This window comes from Crocodylus porosus, unplaced genomic scaffold, assembly GCF_001723895.1.
Source record: "Crocodylus porosus isolate Cpor-Errol unplaced genomic scaffold, CroPor_comp1, whole genome shotgun sequence".
NCBI classification, from domain to species: Eukaryota; Metazoa; Chordata; order Crocodylia; family Crocodylidae; genus Crocodylus; species Crocodylus porosus.
Window position 1 is genome coordinate 8,864,426 of NW_017728911.1, and position 15,297 is coordinate 8,879,722.

General features: G+C 41.7%; 1 protein-coding gene across 3 annotated transcripts in view; it reads right to left on the bottom strand.

Moving 5' to 3' along the window:
• TLN2 (talin 2) overlaps positions 1-15,297 on the bottom strand; it is a 247,679-nt gene that overhangs the window by 84,497 nt on the left and 147,885 nt on the right. For all 3 annotated transcript variants that reach the window (XM_019533415.1, XM_019533414.1, XM_019533416.1), the window contains 8 exons: positions 14,727-14,816; positions 12,431-12,553; positions 11,156-11,299; positions 10,790-10,951; positions 6,921-7,061; positions 5,956-6,137; positions 4,680-4,812; positions 1,066-1,167 (listed from right to left, as the gene is read on the bottom strand). In XM_019533415.1, coding sequence (XP_019388960.1) covers positions 1,066-1,167; positions 4,680-4,812; positions 5,956-6,137; positions 6,921-7,061; positions 10,790-10,951; positions 11,156-11,299; positions 12,431-12,553; positions 14,727-14,816 — 1,077 coding nt within the window. The remainder of the gene's footprint in view (positions 1-1,065; positions 1,168-4,679; positions 4,813-5,955; positions 6,138-6,920; positions 7,062-10,789; positions 10,952-11,155; positions 11,300-12,430; positions 12,554-14,726; positions 14,817-15,297) is intronic.

Consider the following 15,297-nt stretch of genomic DNA (forward strand, 5'->3'; position numbering starts at 1 on the left):
ATCCACACCAAACCTTTGCTTGCACTGTAAGTCTAAGCCAGGGTTTTTTTAGCTTTGTGTTGTTCTTTTTTTTTTTTTTTTTTTTTTTTTTTACTTAGAGCCATAGCAATTTTCAAATTGCTACAAGCTATGTGGATTGCTCTGTAACTCACCCATAATTGGATTTCTGAGGGAGAATTTAGCAGTCCATCAGGCATTTGCAAGGGCTAAGTTACTGAAGCATGAAAAATCAACTACACAACATGTCCTTTTTAGCTTTCAGTGGCTTTTGTAAGCACATCTGTACTGATATTTTAAGTCTTCTAACAACAATATCAGTAGTTATGTCAAAAAGCCTTTAAGTCTTCTTCACCTGGGACTGATCACCTTTTAACGACTCCAGAAGCCTCCATCAGTCCTAAGGCAGGCAAGGTTCTTTGAGTAGATGTGATATCTTTTAGTAAGTAGACCAACTGAGTAGCTGGAAAAAAAAATTCTTAGCAAGCTTTTGAGTGCAGTCACCTTTCCTGTCTATGTCCTTAGACCAACATGGCTACAACCAAAAACCTATCGGCCCTAAGACACCAGCACAGTAAAAAGCAAATCACTCCCTTCTTGAAGTGTCAGGAATACAAAAGGTAGAACCTTCACGTGTTAAAATGCAGCATTTAAAACTGCGAGGGCTAATTTTTTATAACATCAAACAGTGATGCAAATTTGATTTAAACTTCTGAAACCTCCCTAAAATTCAGAATGAAGTCTGAATCTCAGTCCTCAGTTCACCCAGACACTACCAGAGACTGAGACATTATGGCGCTTCAAAGCAATTCAAGAACACTTAGTGCTCTTACACGCTGTATAATTAGACAGGTGCAAATAATTTTTGTCTCCAGCCTGAGTTTTCTGTCTTCAGCAGTCTAAAATTATTTTCCCTTCATGAAGTTTCTTGCATTATTTTTTTAAATAGCACAAAAAAGCTATCTATATGTTGTACCATCTATGACAATCCTATTGTTGACACGGGCATTTCTCTGAGGTCTAAACATTCAGGACTTTAGCAATGTCAATAATTATAGGATCATGTACCTTGTGTCCCAGCTGAGCTGCCTCTCCTCGAGCTGCAGTAGCAATGGGATCAATAAGGTGTCCGATTTCCTGAACAACTGATGTCAACTGCTCTTGTAAAGCCTAATACAAAGAGAAATTAACAATTCATTCACTGAAGCATACCATTTCATAAGATAGCATCACACCAGCTAAAGTGCCAAGGCCTCTGTTAGAACTTACATACAAGCATATGTGCTAAGCATTGTCCATTTCTCTGCATTAATAAGCTCCATTAATAACCCACAACGTAGGTCCACTGCTGCATATACTCATGAAGTGAGCCTGGTTAAAAAAGGTCCCTCAAAAAAGGTCCCTCTAGCTCTGACTGACGATGTGAGCTCCTGCATCTCTTTCTAGTTCCAACGGTTGTGTGACAAGTGGTGCCTTTTCCTATGGCCATGTGCAGATGTTCAGTTTTGACTGGGAGAACTGGTATAGTCCTGGTAGAAGACAAGTGTGCAGGTGTTCAAGCTTTTTCTCTGGGAGCAAAAATGCCTGCTCTGGGAGCAAAACCACCTGTGAACAACCAGGATGAAATTACTTTAGTGGAGTTTCTTCCAGGAGACTGAATAGCTGCTTGCCTTCCTCCAGCCACTCCTCTTGGCCCCCAGGAGGAGATAAGCCAGTGGAAAGACTCCCGTGATTTTCTGAGACTGGGGTCATCCTGATCGAGAGAAGGTACAGGGAGCAGCTGCTCAGCTGGGTGGTAGGGGTAACAATTTAACAACTGCAAGGGCTGAGAGCAGCCAGGCATGTGGAAGCTTTCCTCAAGCCTGGTTAGCCTGGTTTCTGGGCCCCACATCCCTCCCACTCTTCCCCTTGACCCCTGCTGCCCAGCCGAGCGGTGTGGGCAGCAATGGGAAGCCAGTAAGGCTGGGAGCCAGCTTTGAGAAAATGTCTGCACCCGTGGTTTCTGGCTCTGCTGGCTTTTAAATCATCACCACCACTGCTCATCTGGGTGATGGGAGTAGCAAGGGGAAGCTGGGGTGGAGGTAGGGTATGAGCTGGGCTCTGAGAGGCTCACTCCAGGGTAAGACCTCCTCACACTACAGTCCCAGGTGTTTGGTGTGGATGGGGGGTTGCCCCACTGCTCCAGTTCCTTGGGAAAAGGAAGACTGGAGCAGCCCATGCTTTCTCCAGACTGGTCTCACCCCAAGTGCAAGGAGCAGGGGAGAGAGGAGGTGATTGGCAGGCTACATGTCTGTACTGCTCCCTTTCCTGAAATCACTTCTAGCCATGGGCATTTTCTGCTGCTAGAAATGAAGGTTTGTATATGGCCTATTAATGAACACTGTTAACCCATTCAGGAAAAAAACCCCACCAAGATTGTGGATCTAAATATGGAACAGCATTTTCAGGGCAAACAGTATAATACACGGAGATTTGTTGCATATATTGACATTAGAAGCAGAAATGTATTGATGAGAAAAGGAATGGAAAAATATGACATATTGGTGTGGGAGATATGGTTTGATCTCCAAAGTGCAGTGTCTGGGATATAAGGGTAAGGAGGACCTAGTGTTAGAAATGCCCACACAAAAGCACCTGCTTCTAATTCAAAGGCAAACCATGCCTTGGCAGCCAGGATTTAGCTCATCCTGTGAAAAAAATGATGAGCTGATTTATACAATTTCTTCTATTTACATAGTGTTTTAAGTAAGGCTGGGTTATTTAAGTAGTATTTTTTTCAGACTTAACAGCACTGAGTAAATGACAAAAAATGATGGGTTTTTTTTTAAATGGGGAAGGTGGGGAGTGAAAAGAAATGTAAACACCTTTTGCAATGACTTGCTTTGGGCAGTCCAGTTTTTCAAAAATATTTCCACTTAGATTAGAGTATTAGTGCTATATGTAACACTTATGGCTAGACTGAAGATACGTTATTTGCATACAAAAAGTCCACAGTAATTTTGGGAAACATTATGCCATTATTCACTGTGCATCTGATATTGAGAATTTGGCATTCAGTCATTAGCTCCCCCAAAGGAAATCACTGAAAATGGTTCTTACTTCAGTTAACTAAAGTGTGAAATAGCATTAGGAACAGTCACAACTTACTACAGGAAAAGAAATAAACTCTGGATTTCCAGCAAATGACCTCATTGGGAAATATGTAATTTATGTATTCAGTCTTAAAAGATTTGCTTAGCTCCATTAGAATGTGTTACTACAGGAATACCTGATAGGAGAAAAGGAGCTTGCTAAAAACAAGTGTTAAAGACCCTTTGTAACATGCTTCAACTAAACCCCTCATTTTGCAAAATACCAAGTGAGAGAGGGACAAGAAAAGATTTTGCCTGTTAAAGGAATTTAGACATGAGTGTTCAGGTGTAGAGTAAGAAAGGGCTCTGACATTCAGATTCTAAATACTAAATTTTCAGGAACAAACTAATGTTCAACACTGTTGTCCTTCAAGCAGCCCTCAGCCAACTCTAATTAGCAAAAACTTTTTCTCTGTTACATCAGTAAAGGAACAGGGACAATTTTGCAGATGTCATTTTAAATTAAAATAACAAGTTATTACACATAATAATTTATTATACCACTTTTGGCAGGTAATTCAAGGATTTTAAGAGTTATATTTTCAAAGATAATCTCAACTAATTTCCTAATATGTGTTGCAATTGAAGAAGATATATGGCCATTATATTTATGCAAATATTTATGGATATATATTGGAAGGCCACTCTTCTCTGGCATGCCAACTGACTCTTTCCAATAGCAGATAACACTGTTGGGCAAGGACTTTTTACAGATGAGTGGGACTCCCATGACCTCCATTTGACTGGTAATTTGAGAGAAGTATGTCATACCATATGCAATTCTAGGCATACTAATTACAATTCTGAGCCAAATGTAAAACTGATTTGTGTATGAAATAGGGAAAGGGATAATATCTATTATTGATAAGGAATTTTGCTTAAAATATAAAACCTATTAACTCTTTAGAATCCACTTTAGATGCTCTAAGTAATGCTAGTAGCTTTTTGCTCAAGAATAAATTGATATTTTACAGTGTAGAATTCTTAGCTTGAGACTGAGCTATTTTACTACTAAATTACAGCATTTCATCAATGCACTATTTTTTTTTTAAGCCTAGAAACATTTAAAAATAATGTCTTGGTGCTTCCTACAATAAGCTACTATTCTGAATCTCACCATGCATTACCTAAATGCTTATTAACTTTTTTCCTCCTTCTCTTACACTCTTTTTTATGATTTAGCAAGCTTCACTCCCCAACATGCAAATGTTAAATACCTATATTGGTATTTTGTCTTAAGACTTCCAGTTTATGTCGTCTCAAAAATGGTTTCTGTGTCATAGAGTCCTGTAACATGACCATTAGCAACCCTAGATCAGGCAAGAAATTAGTTTCCCCCCATGCTACCTCACCCCTGTATCAGAAATGTAACATACATTGAACCAGCATGGATTTTGCCATACAACACTTTGGTGGCAATACTTCTCTCAGGAGAAGTCTGTGCTGCCTCTGCAGAACTCCCAGCTCCTATATTTATTTTTGTTATGAAGAAAAGTCTAGTGTGGTTAGTAAAGGTGAACACTACTCTTCCACAGGGTAGTCTTTCCTTACTTCAACAGAGATGTCATCCCTTGTAGCCAAGTTCTGACTGACTGCTGCAAGAGAAGCCTGCTCAATGTCTCTGATACACCTGTTGATTCCATCAATGGAGTAATCGCATTCTCTCTGACCAGGGGCCTTGTCCCTGAAACAAAGAGGATAGAGTTATTTTGAGGGTGTTGGAGAGACTTATTTATTAATGTGAACACATGTATTTTATTAATTAAAAACATGCAAGTCATGGGGAACAAGAAGGGCAGCAGGGAGAAAACCTATATTTGTAGTACATAAGAGGCTTGATACACTTAGATAGTGGGACATTTTGAATATTTTATGGGAAATAAATGGCAGGCGTGGGAAAAGAAGAGACCATTTAAAGATGTACAAACATTATCCTCTCCCAGATAAGTAAGCAGTAGCATCACCTACCTCAGATAGAAAAGGTCCTAAGGTAATCCTGGAATGGGACTTGAGTGGTGGGACAGGAAGAGACACCACAATCTCTAACTAAAGTAGCAACAAACGTGCATGAACAGAGATATCCAAACTTTAAGCAATGCAGCTGAGAAGAATTCCTCAAGGGTGAGGCTTCATTCTCAGTTGAAAAGAAATTTGAATGACTATCATCTACTACTTGTGTGGCATGTTGTTTAAACATAAATGTTTTAAGAGGTCAACATTTATCAGACCGATGGTCCTTAATGTGTTGTTTATTCAGGTTCTAGTAAGGGTAGGAGTATACAACATAACCCTACTTTTTTATGGATATTTAAAGTTTTGTAAAAAAAAAAGTGACCTGACCATTGTTAAAATTAAGGAAATACATGTACTTACAACAACAAAGTAAACAGAGGCAACAGTAAAAGGGCACAAGTTAATTCGGATCTATTTTGGGTAAACATGTACTTTGCTTACCCTGAGCTTAAGGCAAAATCTTACATCTAACCAGCTTCATCAGTGCACGGATTCTTTGCCTTTTGAATACCAATATGCATATTTTAAACACGGCGTAATTTATGTCTATAATAGTACTTCTCCATTTGTTTGAACTGAATTAAAAGAGGAACTCTGCAAAAAGCCAGACCTGTGCAATCATCAGTAACAATTATATGCAAAAACAAATGGAGGGACCTGTGTATGATACAGCCTGAATGGTTTTCACAGCTGAAAAAGCAAGAGTGGCTTGGGAAATGACATGTCCCCCTTCCTTGCTCTATTTCTGGATACCTTTTTGGCATTTTGTGGCTTAGAAATGGATGATAAAAAAGCTACAACACAGAAAACGTACCTAATGGAGGTGATAAGACTCTTAATAGAATCTGAAACTGTGTGCGAATGCCCGGCTAGCACAGACCAAGTAGGTGGGTCTTTTGGATTGATGGCCAATGAACGGGCAGTTTTGATCAGTAAAGATGAACTCTCCAACATTGTCTTTGCAGAAATCAAAATTGGCTCCTGTGCTTGAGATCCCTATGATCAAGACAGCAGCAAGTTAAATGTAGCAGAACATCAGACTTTACCTTCAAACATGCTACAAATGTTTGGACTTGTTTGTCCTTGATACAACAGACACATATTGAGTAAGGAATATAATGCTGATCTAGTCATCTCTTCTGCACTAGTAGGGAAGAGATGTTAGCACAGCTACAGTGGGCTGAGGTCTGGTAACACAGATAAGCCAACACAAATCTGAATTAAAATGCTGCCATTGGAAAAGGTCAGACTTTTCCGTTTTCAGACTTTCCCAAATGACAAGGAGTAGCTGACATAAGTACCACACTGCTAGCTTATATCCAGAGACTAAATGCATTATATTCTTGCAACACTAAGATTTGTCTTATTTGTGCAAGATTAAAGCTCATTTAAGTGAAGGAGGGTAAAGCTGTCAAAACAATAATCATTCTACATTAGAAAATTCCAGGAATGGAAACTGCCAGCTATGAGAGACTTCAACTGCCTTTCAATCATGGTGAAGTTTTAAAACAACTTACAATTCTTGTAAGGAAATAAAGCATCTTGAACAAAGCACTTGCCAGTAAGATATACACACTATAATGTCTGATGTCTTGTTAATCTCTAGTTACTTTAGATTTACTTTTTTTTGCCTGATTTGGAACATTAGGTCCTGAGTTAATTTTAAAATCAGATTAAGAGATTTTTTTTTTATCATACAAGATTAACTGTATGTTTTAAAAAAAACAGTACTTTAGAAGCAAACCTGTCTTGTGGGTAGAAATACAACTCCTTTCCTACCTCAGCACTGATCTGGGCCGGTATGCTGACAAATTCTGGATTTGAAGCAAATGCTGTCAGATTTTCCACAGCTTCAATCAAAGGAGCAGTTGCAATTCTACACTTGTTTCGGTTATCTTCAGAGAAATCACCATCCAGAGCCTGGCAAAGACAATAGCAGTTACATTTTGGTTTGGATGGCCACTCCGCAAAGCTTCAGAACAAAAGTCACACACTGAAGAAGGGAGGTTTAATTCATTGTTATTTTTTAAACTTACACATTTATGTACATATACATTGGAGATATGCAAAGATCCTTCAGAAACAAGTCTGAGCTTTGATATAACCTTTCAAAATGTCATTTAATGCAGTATGTTTCTTCACTTACTCAGGTGATTATTAACTAGGTGTGTTCAAAGCGGCTAATATTTGCTTCGGATTTGGTGATTTGGGGGATAGTGATTTGATTTTCACTGTCCTGAATCTCCGAATCAGCCAAGCACATCCCCTCCGAACCTGGCTATGGCTGCCCCTGGGCACTGCCACGCAGAGGGGGGAAATCCCTGCCATCTCTCCACTGCCCCATGCTGCATGGGGGCTCTGCACAAGCCCCCCTCCCCCTCGCTCCCCCAGGCCCCTCACAGATGCCCTGCCCGGACCAGCTCTGGCCCTTTAAGAAGAAAAAACAAATGAGAAAACCTCCGCACTTACCGTTCCTGCCAGTAGGGGGGCAATCCCTGCTGCCCCCCACTACCCCGCATCACGGGGGGGTGCTCTGTGAAAGCCGCTCAAAGCCCTGAGGCCGCTGCAGGAGTGGTGAGTCCTAGGGCTTTTCTCCGTTTCCCACCCCCCCCTTAAAGGGCCAGAGCTAGCCCACGTTGGACACCCATGGGGGGGGGCTCAGGGAGAAAGGTGGGGGGTTAGAGGGCTCATGCAGAGCCCCCCGTGCAGTGTGGGGCAGTGGGGATTGCCCCCCGACCTGGCAGCACCTGGTGAGCACTGGGGATTTTTTTTAAACACTGGGAGCTGGGGCAGCCATGGGGGGCTGGGGGAGCAAGCGAGAGCCGGGGGGCTGGGAGAGCAGGTCGGGGGGCTGGAGTGGTCCCCTCCCTGCCCCTAGTACTTACCAGCTCGGAGTCAGCTGCAGCTCCCTGCTGTAACTACCAGGGACTGCCCGAATCATCAAAGCTCTCCAAATCCTTTTGAAGATTCAGAGAGCTTTGAATCAATTTGGACCTTTAAATTGGTCCACTGATTCAATCTGGATTTGGAGATTTGGCCACCGAATCAGGCCGAATCTCCTCCGAATCGAGTCACCCCCTGAAGCTTCACACAGCCCTATTACTAACCCCCAAATGAGAAATAACTGCTACACAGGCCAGAAAAAGAGCTTAAAATAAGTTCTTTGATAATGCTCATAAATCATGTCTCAACAACTCAAGTCCACAGAGGTGGAAGTGGCTAAAAGTTGATCTTTTTCATGTCAGCTAAAATCTCTAATCCAGACACTCACCTTCATAACTGTTATTACCTCATTTTCATACAAATGACTTAATCTCTTTCAGAATCTCACAGGAAATAGCTCAACTTGGAAACACCTTCTGTGTAATATAAAAGAACTTTCATGCCCCAAGAGAACAGCTGTTTTTCCAGGAATTATGCAGCAGAACAGCTAATGGTTTCCACAGAGGAATTTGAACTCAGGATCCCAATATCCCTTACAAGTTTCATTCCTTCTCAAAGAGAGAAACTACTTCCTAACAGAAATCAGGTAGTTTTAAAAAAGTCAGTCAGCAATATTTTTCATTTGCAGATTTTGATTCTATAACAAATATAAGCACTAGCACTGGAGTGTTACTGCAATCATGATAGTCCTGGAAATGTATACAAGGCAAGGGTTTATTTTGTGATAATTTTTTTATCACTATTGTATACAGCTGGGCCAGCTGTACAGTTGGGAGAGCTACTGGACAAGATTTCAGGCACAAAGGAAAGTCAAATCTGAGTATTATTTGCAATAAATATGCCAAATCCTCAGGGGATCCAATCATTCCTTAACTCTATATCAGACAACTAACACGCAGTTGTACAGGCCATCGTTTAATATGCAGGAAAAAATTTAGACTTGGCCCACTTTTGAAATTTGTTTCAGTATAACTATGCTATCAGGGTTGTAATTTTTTCTCCTATTTTTTAAATTGTATTTATTAATTAATTCAACTCAATAATAACAAATTTAAGATTTAAAGATACAACCAATCCCCTAAAAATATACATAAAGACAGATATTTATTTTCCATCAACAGTAGTATCTTGATCAAAGTCAATAGGTCATCTCTATACACCATATTTACTTGATTAGAAGATGAGGTTCCCCACTCCCCGTTTAACATGAGGGAAAAAGCCTCTCACTTTACAATTGAGTACAAGGTGGCAGGGGGCAGGCAGCTGCTGAAACTGGAGCCAGAGCCGCAACTGTTGCCTGCCCCCCACTGCCTCTGCACCCCGCCTCCCTGCTGCTTTTGTCCCGCAGCCTCCAGCCCTAGTCTCCCCTCTATGCTGCTTCTCCCCCTCTGCCACACTCCTTCTCACCTTTGCTCTGCATCAGCAGGCTCTGTCCTTGCTGCAGCCTGGAGCACGGGGCACATTGTGCTCCAGCCCAGCCTTGTAGCAGCAGTGCTGGCTCCGTGCCACTACTACAGGGCTGGGGTGGAGCCATGCTTAGTGCCCCAGGCTGCAGCAGGGACACAGCCTGTCAATGTAAGGTCGGGGGGAGGGTATGGAGGGGGCAAGTGCAGGGGTAGAAACTATATGGAAGGAGGAGATGGGAGGAAGGGGTGGTGAGGACCCAAGACTGTGGGGGGAAGTAGCAGCATGGATGGGGGTGGGGGGGGGAAGATGGGCAGCAGGCCTGTTATTAACCCCAGGCCCCCTCCTCCTCTCACTGCCTGCCCCCTACAATCTGCCTTGCTACTCCCTGCCCACTACATGCTCCCCTACTGCCTGCCTTACCACCTGCCTGCAGACTGCCTGTCCACCACCACCCCCCACTGCCAGCCCCAAGTACACCCTAATACTGCTTCCCCCACTGTCTATCCATCCACCACCTGCCCCGTTACTGTCCCCCTCTCTTGCAGTAGAGGGGAGGACAAATTTAAGATGTTCTTCCAATAAGTAAGATTTCAAACATACAAAACTATGATAAATGTATACATTTCTGTGTATAGAAGCTAATTATTGGGGGGGGTCATCTTAAATTCAGGATAGTCTTGTATTCAGGTAAATATGGTAACATATTACCATATTACCTCCCCCCTTTTCCTTAGAACGCTGAGCAATACACATATTTTCCTCGTCTGCTTTTAAATCTATTCCAAATTTGATCCTAAGTGTCAGCTCACAGCACTCGCACTTTCTTAAATTTTTCTCCTACAGTTCTAATGGTAAAAAATCTATGTTGCTATATTAGTATAAATATTCCTTATTAAAAAGGGTCTTGTAGAATTTCCTAAAAGCTGAGCCCAGCACCCACACAGTTTGGCTGGAGTGGTCTTCAAAAAATCCCCAAAAGCTCTGACTGCCTGCATGGGTGGGTATGGGGAAGAGGCTAGGAGTGGAGGGGGGTAGAGGCTTCCACACCCCTCTTTGCCAAATCCTAGATCCACCCCTGAGCACAAGGATGCTTAATTTTCATATTTCCTATTTTCTGAGGATTTAACTTTGTAACCTCAATGACAAACCTCTAATATAGATTTATGTGGGTAATTCCAAGACAGTTTATTCTTCTTCTCACATGGGAATAACTATATTAGTTTAAGGTACCACCATAACAATAATATTGAATAAAATTAAATTAAAAAAATGAAGGCGCAAGAAATACTATCATGTACCTTGATAGTTTTGACCAGATTAGCAGTGCTATTTGCAACTTCCTTGGCAGATTGCACAAAGTGTCTCTTGGCAACAGGATTGGCAGTCTTTGATGAAGCAATACGGCAAGCATTACACAAAGCAGATGTATGTTTGGCCACTATTGTAGCAGCTGACAAAACCTGAAAAACACAGATGACCATGAGAGGTATAAAACAGGACATAAGAACAGGATAGTTAATTGCATCATTGTTCTGAAAACTGTGGTTCAAACACATGCTATGCTCTTACACTGAGTGCTTCCCCTTGACGATTATCAGTAAAAATCAATTCGGTCCTAACAAATCTCAGAGAAAGTCTCATTACAAACCTCTGGACAGAGTTACCTGCGATGGGCTGCTTGCTGGATCCACCAGATTCTGACATGCCATCTGGATTGCCTGGTTGGCCCTGGCAAACTGAATAGGATCAACAAGTCCTTGCTGCCCGGCCTGACTGTTGGGATCTGAGATGCCCACTAGATAGGCAGCCTAGAAAGGGGGGGGGTGGAAAATCAAATCTCAGTGAAAATGCTAAATTCATTTTAGCTTTTAACAAGAGTCAGGAAGGTGCAGTGGCACCTGATCAAGGTGGTCAGGTGTTACTCAGAAGTCATGTAGCAAAGTTCCTATTAAAAATGCCTGTTAACAGGTCTGCAGTATGATGCAAAAAGCAGATATTGTCATAATTTGATTTGAGAAATCTAATTAGCCAAAATCCCCTGCCCAAAAAAATCTGCAAAGGGGGCTGACACCTGGGGCATGTCTATACAGAGTAATACAATGCTGTGTAGATACCCTGTACAGATACCCTACTCTCCTGACATTGCAAACTGCAGCATGGAAAAGGCTCTCATAACTGGTACATTTACTGAAACGGCAATACAGCATTTGGTCACAAGGGGGAGCAGCTCAATAGCTTGGGAAACGCACTGATTTAAAGTATAATTTCAGAAGACCAATCCAACAACATTAAGACCAGCACATACATTCTCAATAGCTTATGCTTTGATTAGCTATTCAAAACCTATCAGAGCAATGGAAGTGATCTAAAAGAGTTCTATAGTAATCTCTTTGTTTATCTTAAAATGGAGTGAGATTACACAGTTTGAGGATATGGTCTGAATTGTAGACATGTAAGAGTTTACTCTGTGATTTTTTTAAGAGACAAAAAATTTTATTCCCTTCTTGATAAATACGCTGCACTAGCTGATGACTGTTCCTCTTTCGGAAGATGAGAAATGCCATACAATGCAAATATTTGGTTTATTTGGGTGTTTTTACATGTGCTGCTGAGGTGTGTGGGGGGGAGGGGGAGTGCTGTAATTAGAGTGGCTCTGAGAGCTGCTCTAATTAAAGTACTCACAGCATGTTGTGTACCTGCATCCCTGAACTTCAAAATGGTGATGGGGGCACTTTAGTTACATCTCATTGAATGAGCTTTAGTTAAAGCACCCCTGACACCATTCTGAAGTGCAGGGATGTGGAGGCTGCTGAAGCATGCTAGTTAGCAGGTTCCAGCTCGAGCTGTAATTCCAGCACTCTGGAGTACTGCAGTACAGCACAGCTTTCCTGCATGTCTACAGGCATGCTTTGGCTGTTACAGTTGCACAAGTGGGTTACCTGGGCTGCAGCCTCTGTGAGACCACAAAGAGCCTTGGAAGCAACTCCAACACATTCTCCAAAAACTAGCAGGTCCCCAGTTTTGGCATTCTGAGAAATGCCTGCCATTGACTCTCCAAGAACCTTTGAAGTAAAAAAAAGAGTAAGGTAAGTTCTCCTACTCTATTTTTCTTTATGTAGAAAAAGCATTTTCTAAGATTTTCTGGACTGCACAATGCAGCAGTGGCATCTACTCAGCACAGACACACTGAACATGCTCTGGATCTTGTTTGCTTGAGACTACTTACTGAAATGCAAGGGAAGGGGACTTGTGTCTCGGCTATTGAAGTACTCCACGGTCAGAATGCAACTTAGGCTAGGGACAGACATTCAAAAAGCCTGAGCCTGAATTGATTCAATCTTCGCAGGTTAGTTTAACCTGGCAAGGCTAAACCAGTTTGTAACCATTGAGACAGCCCCTCTGGACTGAAGAAATAGAAGCACATGCCTGCAGTGGCTCAGGCTAGAACCCCAGGGGCAACAGAGCAGACCTCCTTTCATTTCCACAGGGCTGACCTGAGGGGGGACGTGGCCAGGCCTTGGTAGGACACTTTGATAAGGGAGGGCCCCCCTCCACTGTTGATAACTGAGTACTGAATTACACAGAGAGTTGTTAGCATTTATCACCCCATCAAACAAAACAGCTTCCCTCATTATTTCAAGCTCTTCTTAAACAACTTTTTCCAAAGAAGGAACAGAGGAACATTACCAGCTTTCTGTTGATTGGCTCCAAAAAGCCCTAAACCAACACTGTCCTGTCTGCCTTTGTCTCGTCTCCCACAGCACAGACCGTAGCTAGCATGTGGTATGCTAGCTAAAGCTGAGAGGTGTCTGTGTAATGCAGGGGGGAGGGAGGAATCCCTGCTTGAGCAGGGAGTGGTGGAGGAGCAGGAGGAAGCCAGGCAGATGCTGCTGTACCTGCAGGCTCTGCTAGAGGGGCAGCCAGGGACCAGAGGGGAGGGGCCAGCCCTGCTAGGCTGGAGCAGAGAGCAGAGCCCCACCCAGAGTTGCAAAGCATCTGGGGTGCTGGAGGACTCTAATTCATTCAACCAGGTTTCTCTCAAACCGGTTTCAGCCATTTTAACTGGTTTATGTGCTCTCACCATCTGTTCTGTTACAGGTTTGAACCAGTTTCTGATCATTTAAACTGGTTTGCGTGTAACGTCTGTCTCTAGCCTTAGAGCTTATCTCACTTAAGTTGGATCTTCCTTCCTCACCCAAGAAGCTCAGAATAAAACTGGTCTACAATAAATCACCCCAAACAAAGTAAGCCCATATTCCAGTGCATGTGGCTTCCTCGCTTTTTTATAATTAACAAAGAATTTAAGACAAATGTTATGCATCAAATTATCAAGAGGTCATAATGAAGGTAAAGAAACTTTCAGGTGAAGATTTTAGAATGTAGTTAGATCTTCACTGTAAACAGCTTTTGTAGCTGTTGTGTCCCTTTATTAATTTAACATGTGTAGAACTATTGATCCACTACAGACCAAAACTAGAAAAAACACTTAATTTCAATGCAAGTTAAACCACAGCTGGGATGTAGATTTAGTCCAGTAGACAAAGCTGTTCAGTGAACAAAACTATTTTTGAGAGCTATTTTTTTTAAAGGGAACTTAACAAAAATTAATTCTGTACATTAGATTATTTTATTGTTTAGTCCCAAGACATACAATGTTTTAAAGTAACTCAACAATTATCACCCTACTTAAGTTATCACCCTACTTAAGTATTTGAAATGCACAAACATTTCTCCTGTTCGCTTTGCACAAAGACGTACAATGATGTTTCCTCACCACTACTTACTTGGATATGTTTGGGCACTTTTCTCATGACCACAGTCAAACATATCATGAGAGTACAAGACTCACTGCAAGATACGGGATGCTCTACCAAGTCAGTAGGACTTCATATCAACAAAGGGTAAGGACTAATGTACATTTTAGCTGTGTCAAAAGGGAAGTGAAAGCTGCTGACCAGGATGGTGAAGCTGCTGTTACATGATCCCTGTAGCCAAACAAGTTTGCTAAATCCCCATAATATTGACCTTGGATGAAGCATGGATAAAGCTGGAGCAGTTTCCTACACTTTTGGATCACTCACAACTCCTTCAAGGAGAGTTTTACCTGGGAATTTAATGCCTTTTCCAGGTGCAGATTGAAAATTGTTTCCAATGAATTTCATAAGCTTAAGGATACTTTAATTAATTAATACTTATTCATAAACCATACATATCAAAGTGGAGGGAGAGAATTACCTTCGAGTTTTCCATTACACCCTCAATGCAATCAAAATACGAGAGGTCGCTTACAGGCTCATTGGGATTATCGAGCATTCCCTTAACTGTCTGAAAAGAGAAGAACTGGGTTACTGAAGTAACTCAGAACTGAGCCAGACAAACAGACCATCACATTTTTTAAACCAGGGAATGCATCTACTTGGCTCACCACCAACAAGCAAAAAACCCCTATTCTCAGTCACTGTAGTTCATTCATGTATATGTAGATGGTATGACACAATCACTTACTATTTGTTTTCAGCAAAATTTAGACTTTCTGCTGTTTTTTCATCTGAAGAAGAGCTTTTAAAATCTTCTTGGGAAGGAAGTGATTGGAAAAGCTGCCACAGCTTGCTCACTACTGGCTAAAAATATAACCAGCCACTAGGTAAATATATAAGCATGCCCTCTGCTTGCCTTTCTTTATTACTATGCAGAACCTGCCAGTGTAATGGAAAAATACTAGAATTATAGATAGAAATAAGTGAGAAATGTCCTTTTTGGGTCAGTTTGTACCATGGAAATATAGTACAGGACCGTGCAAAGGCGA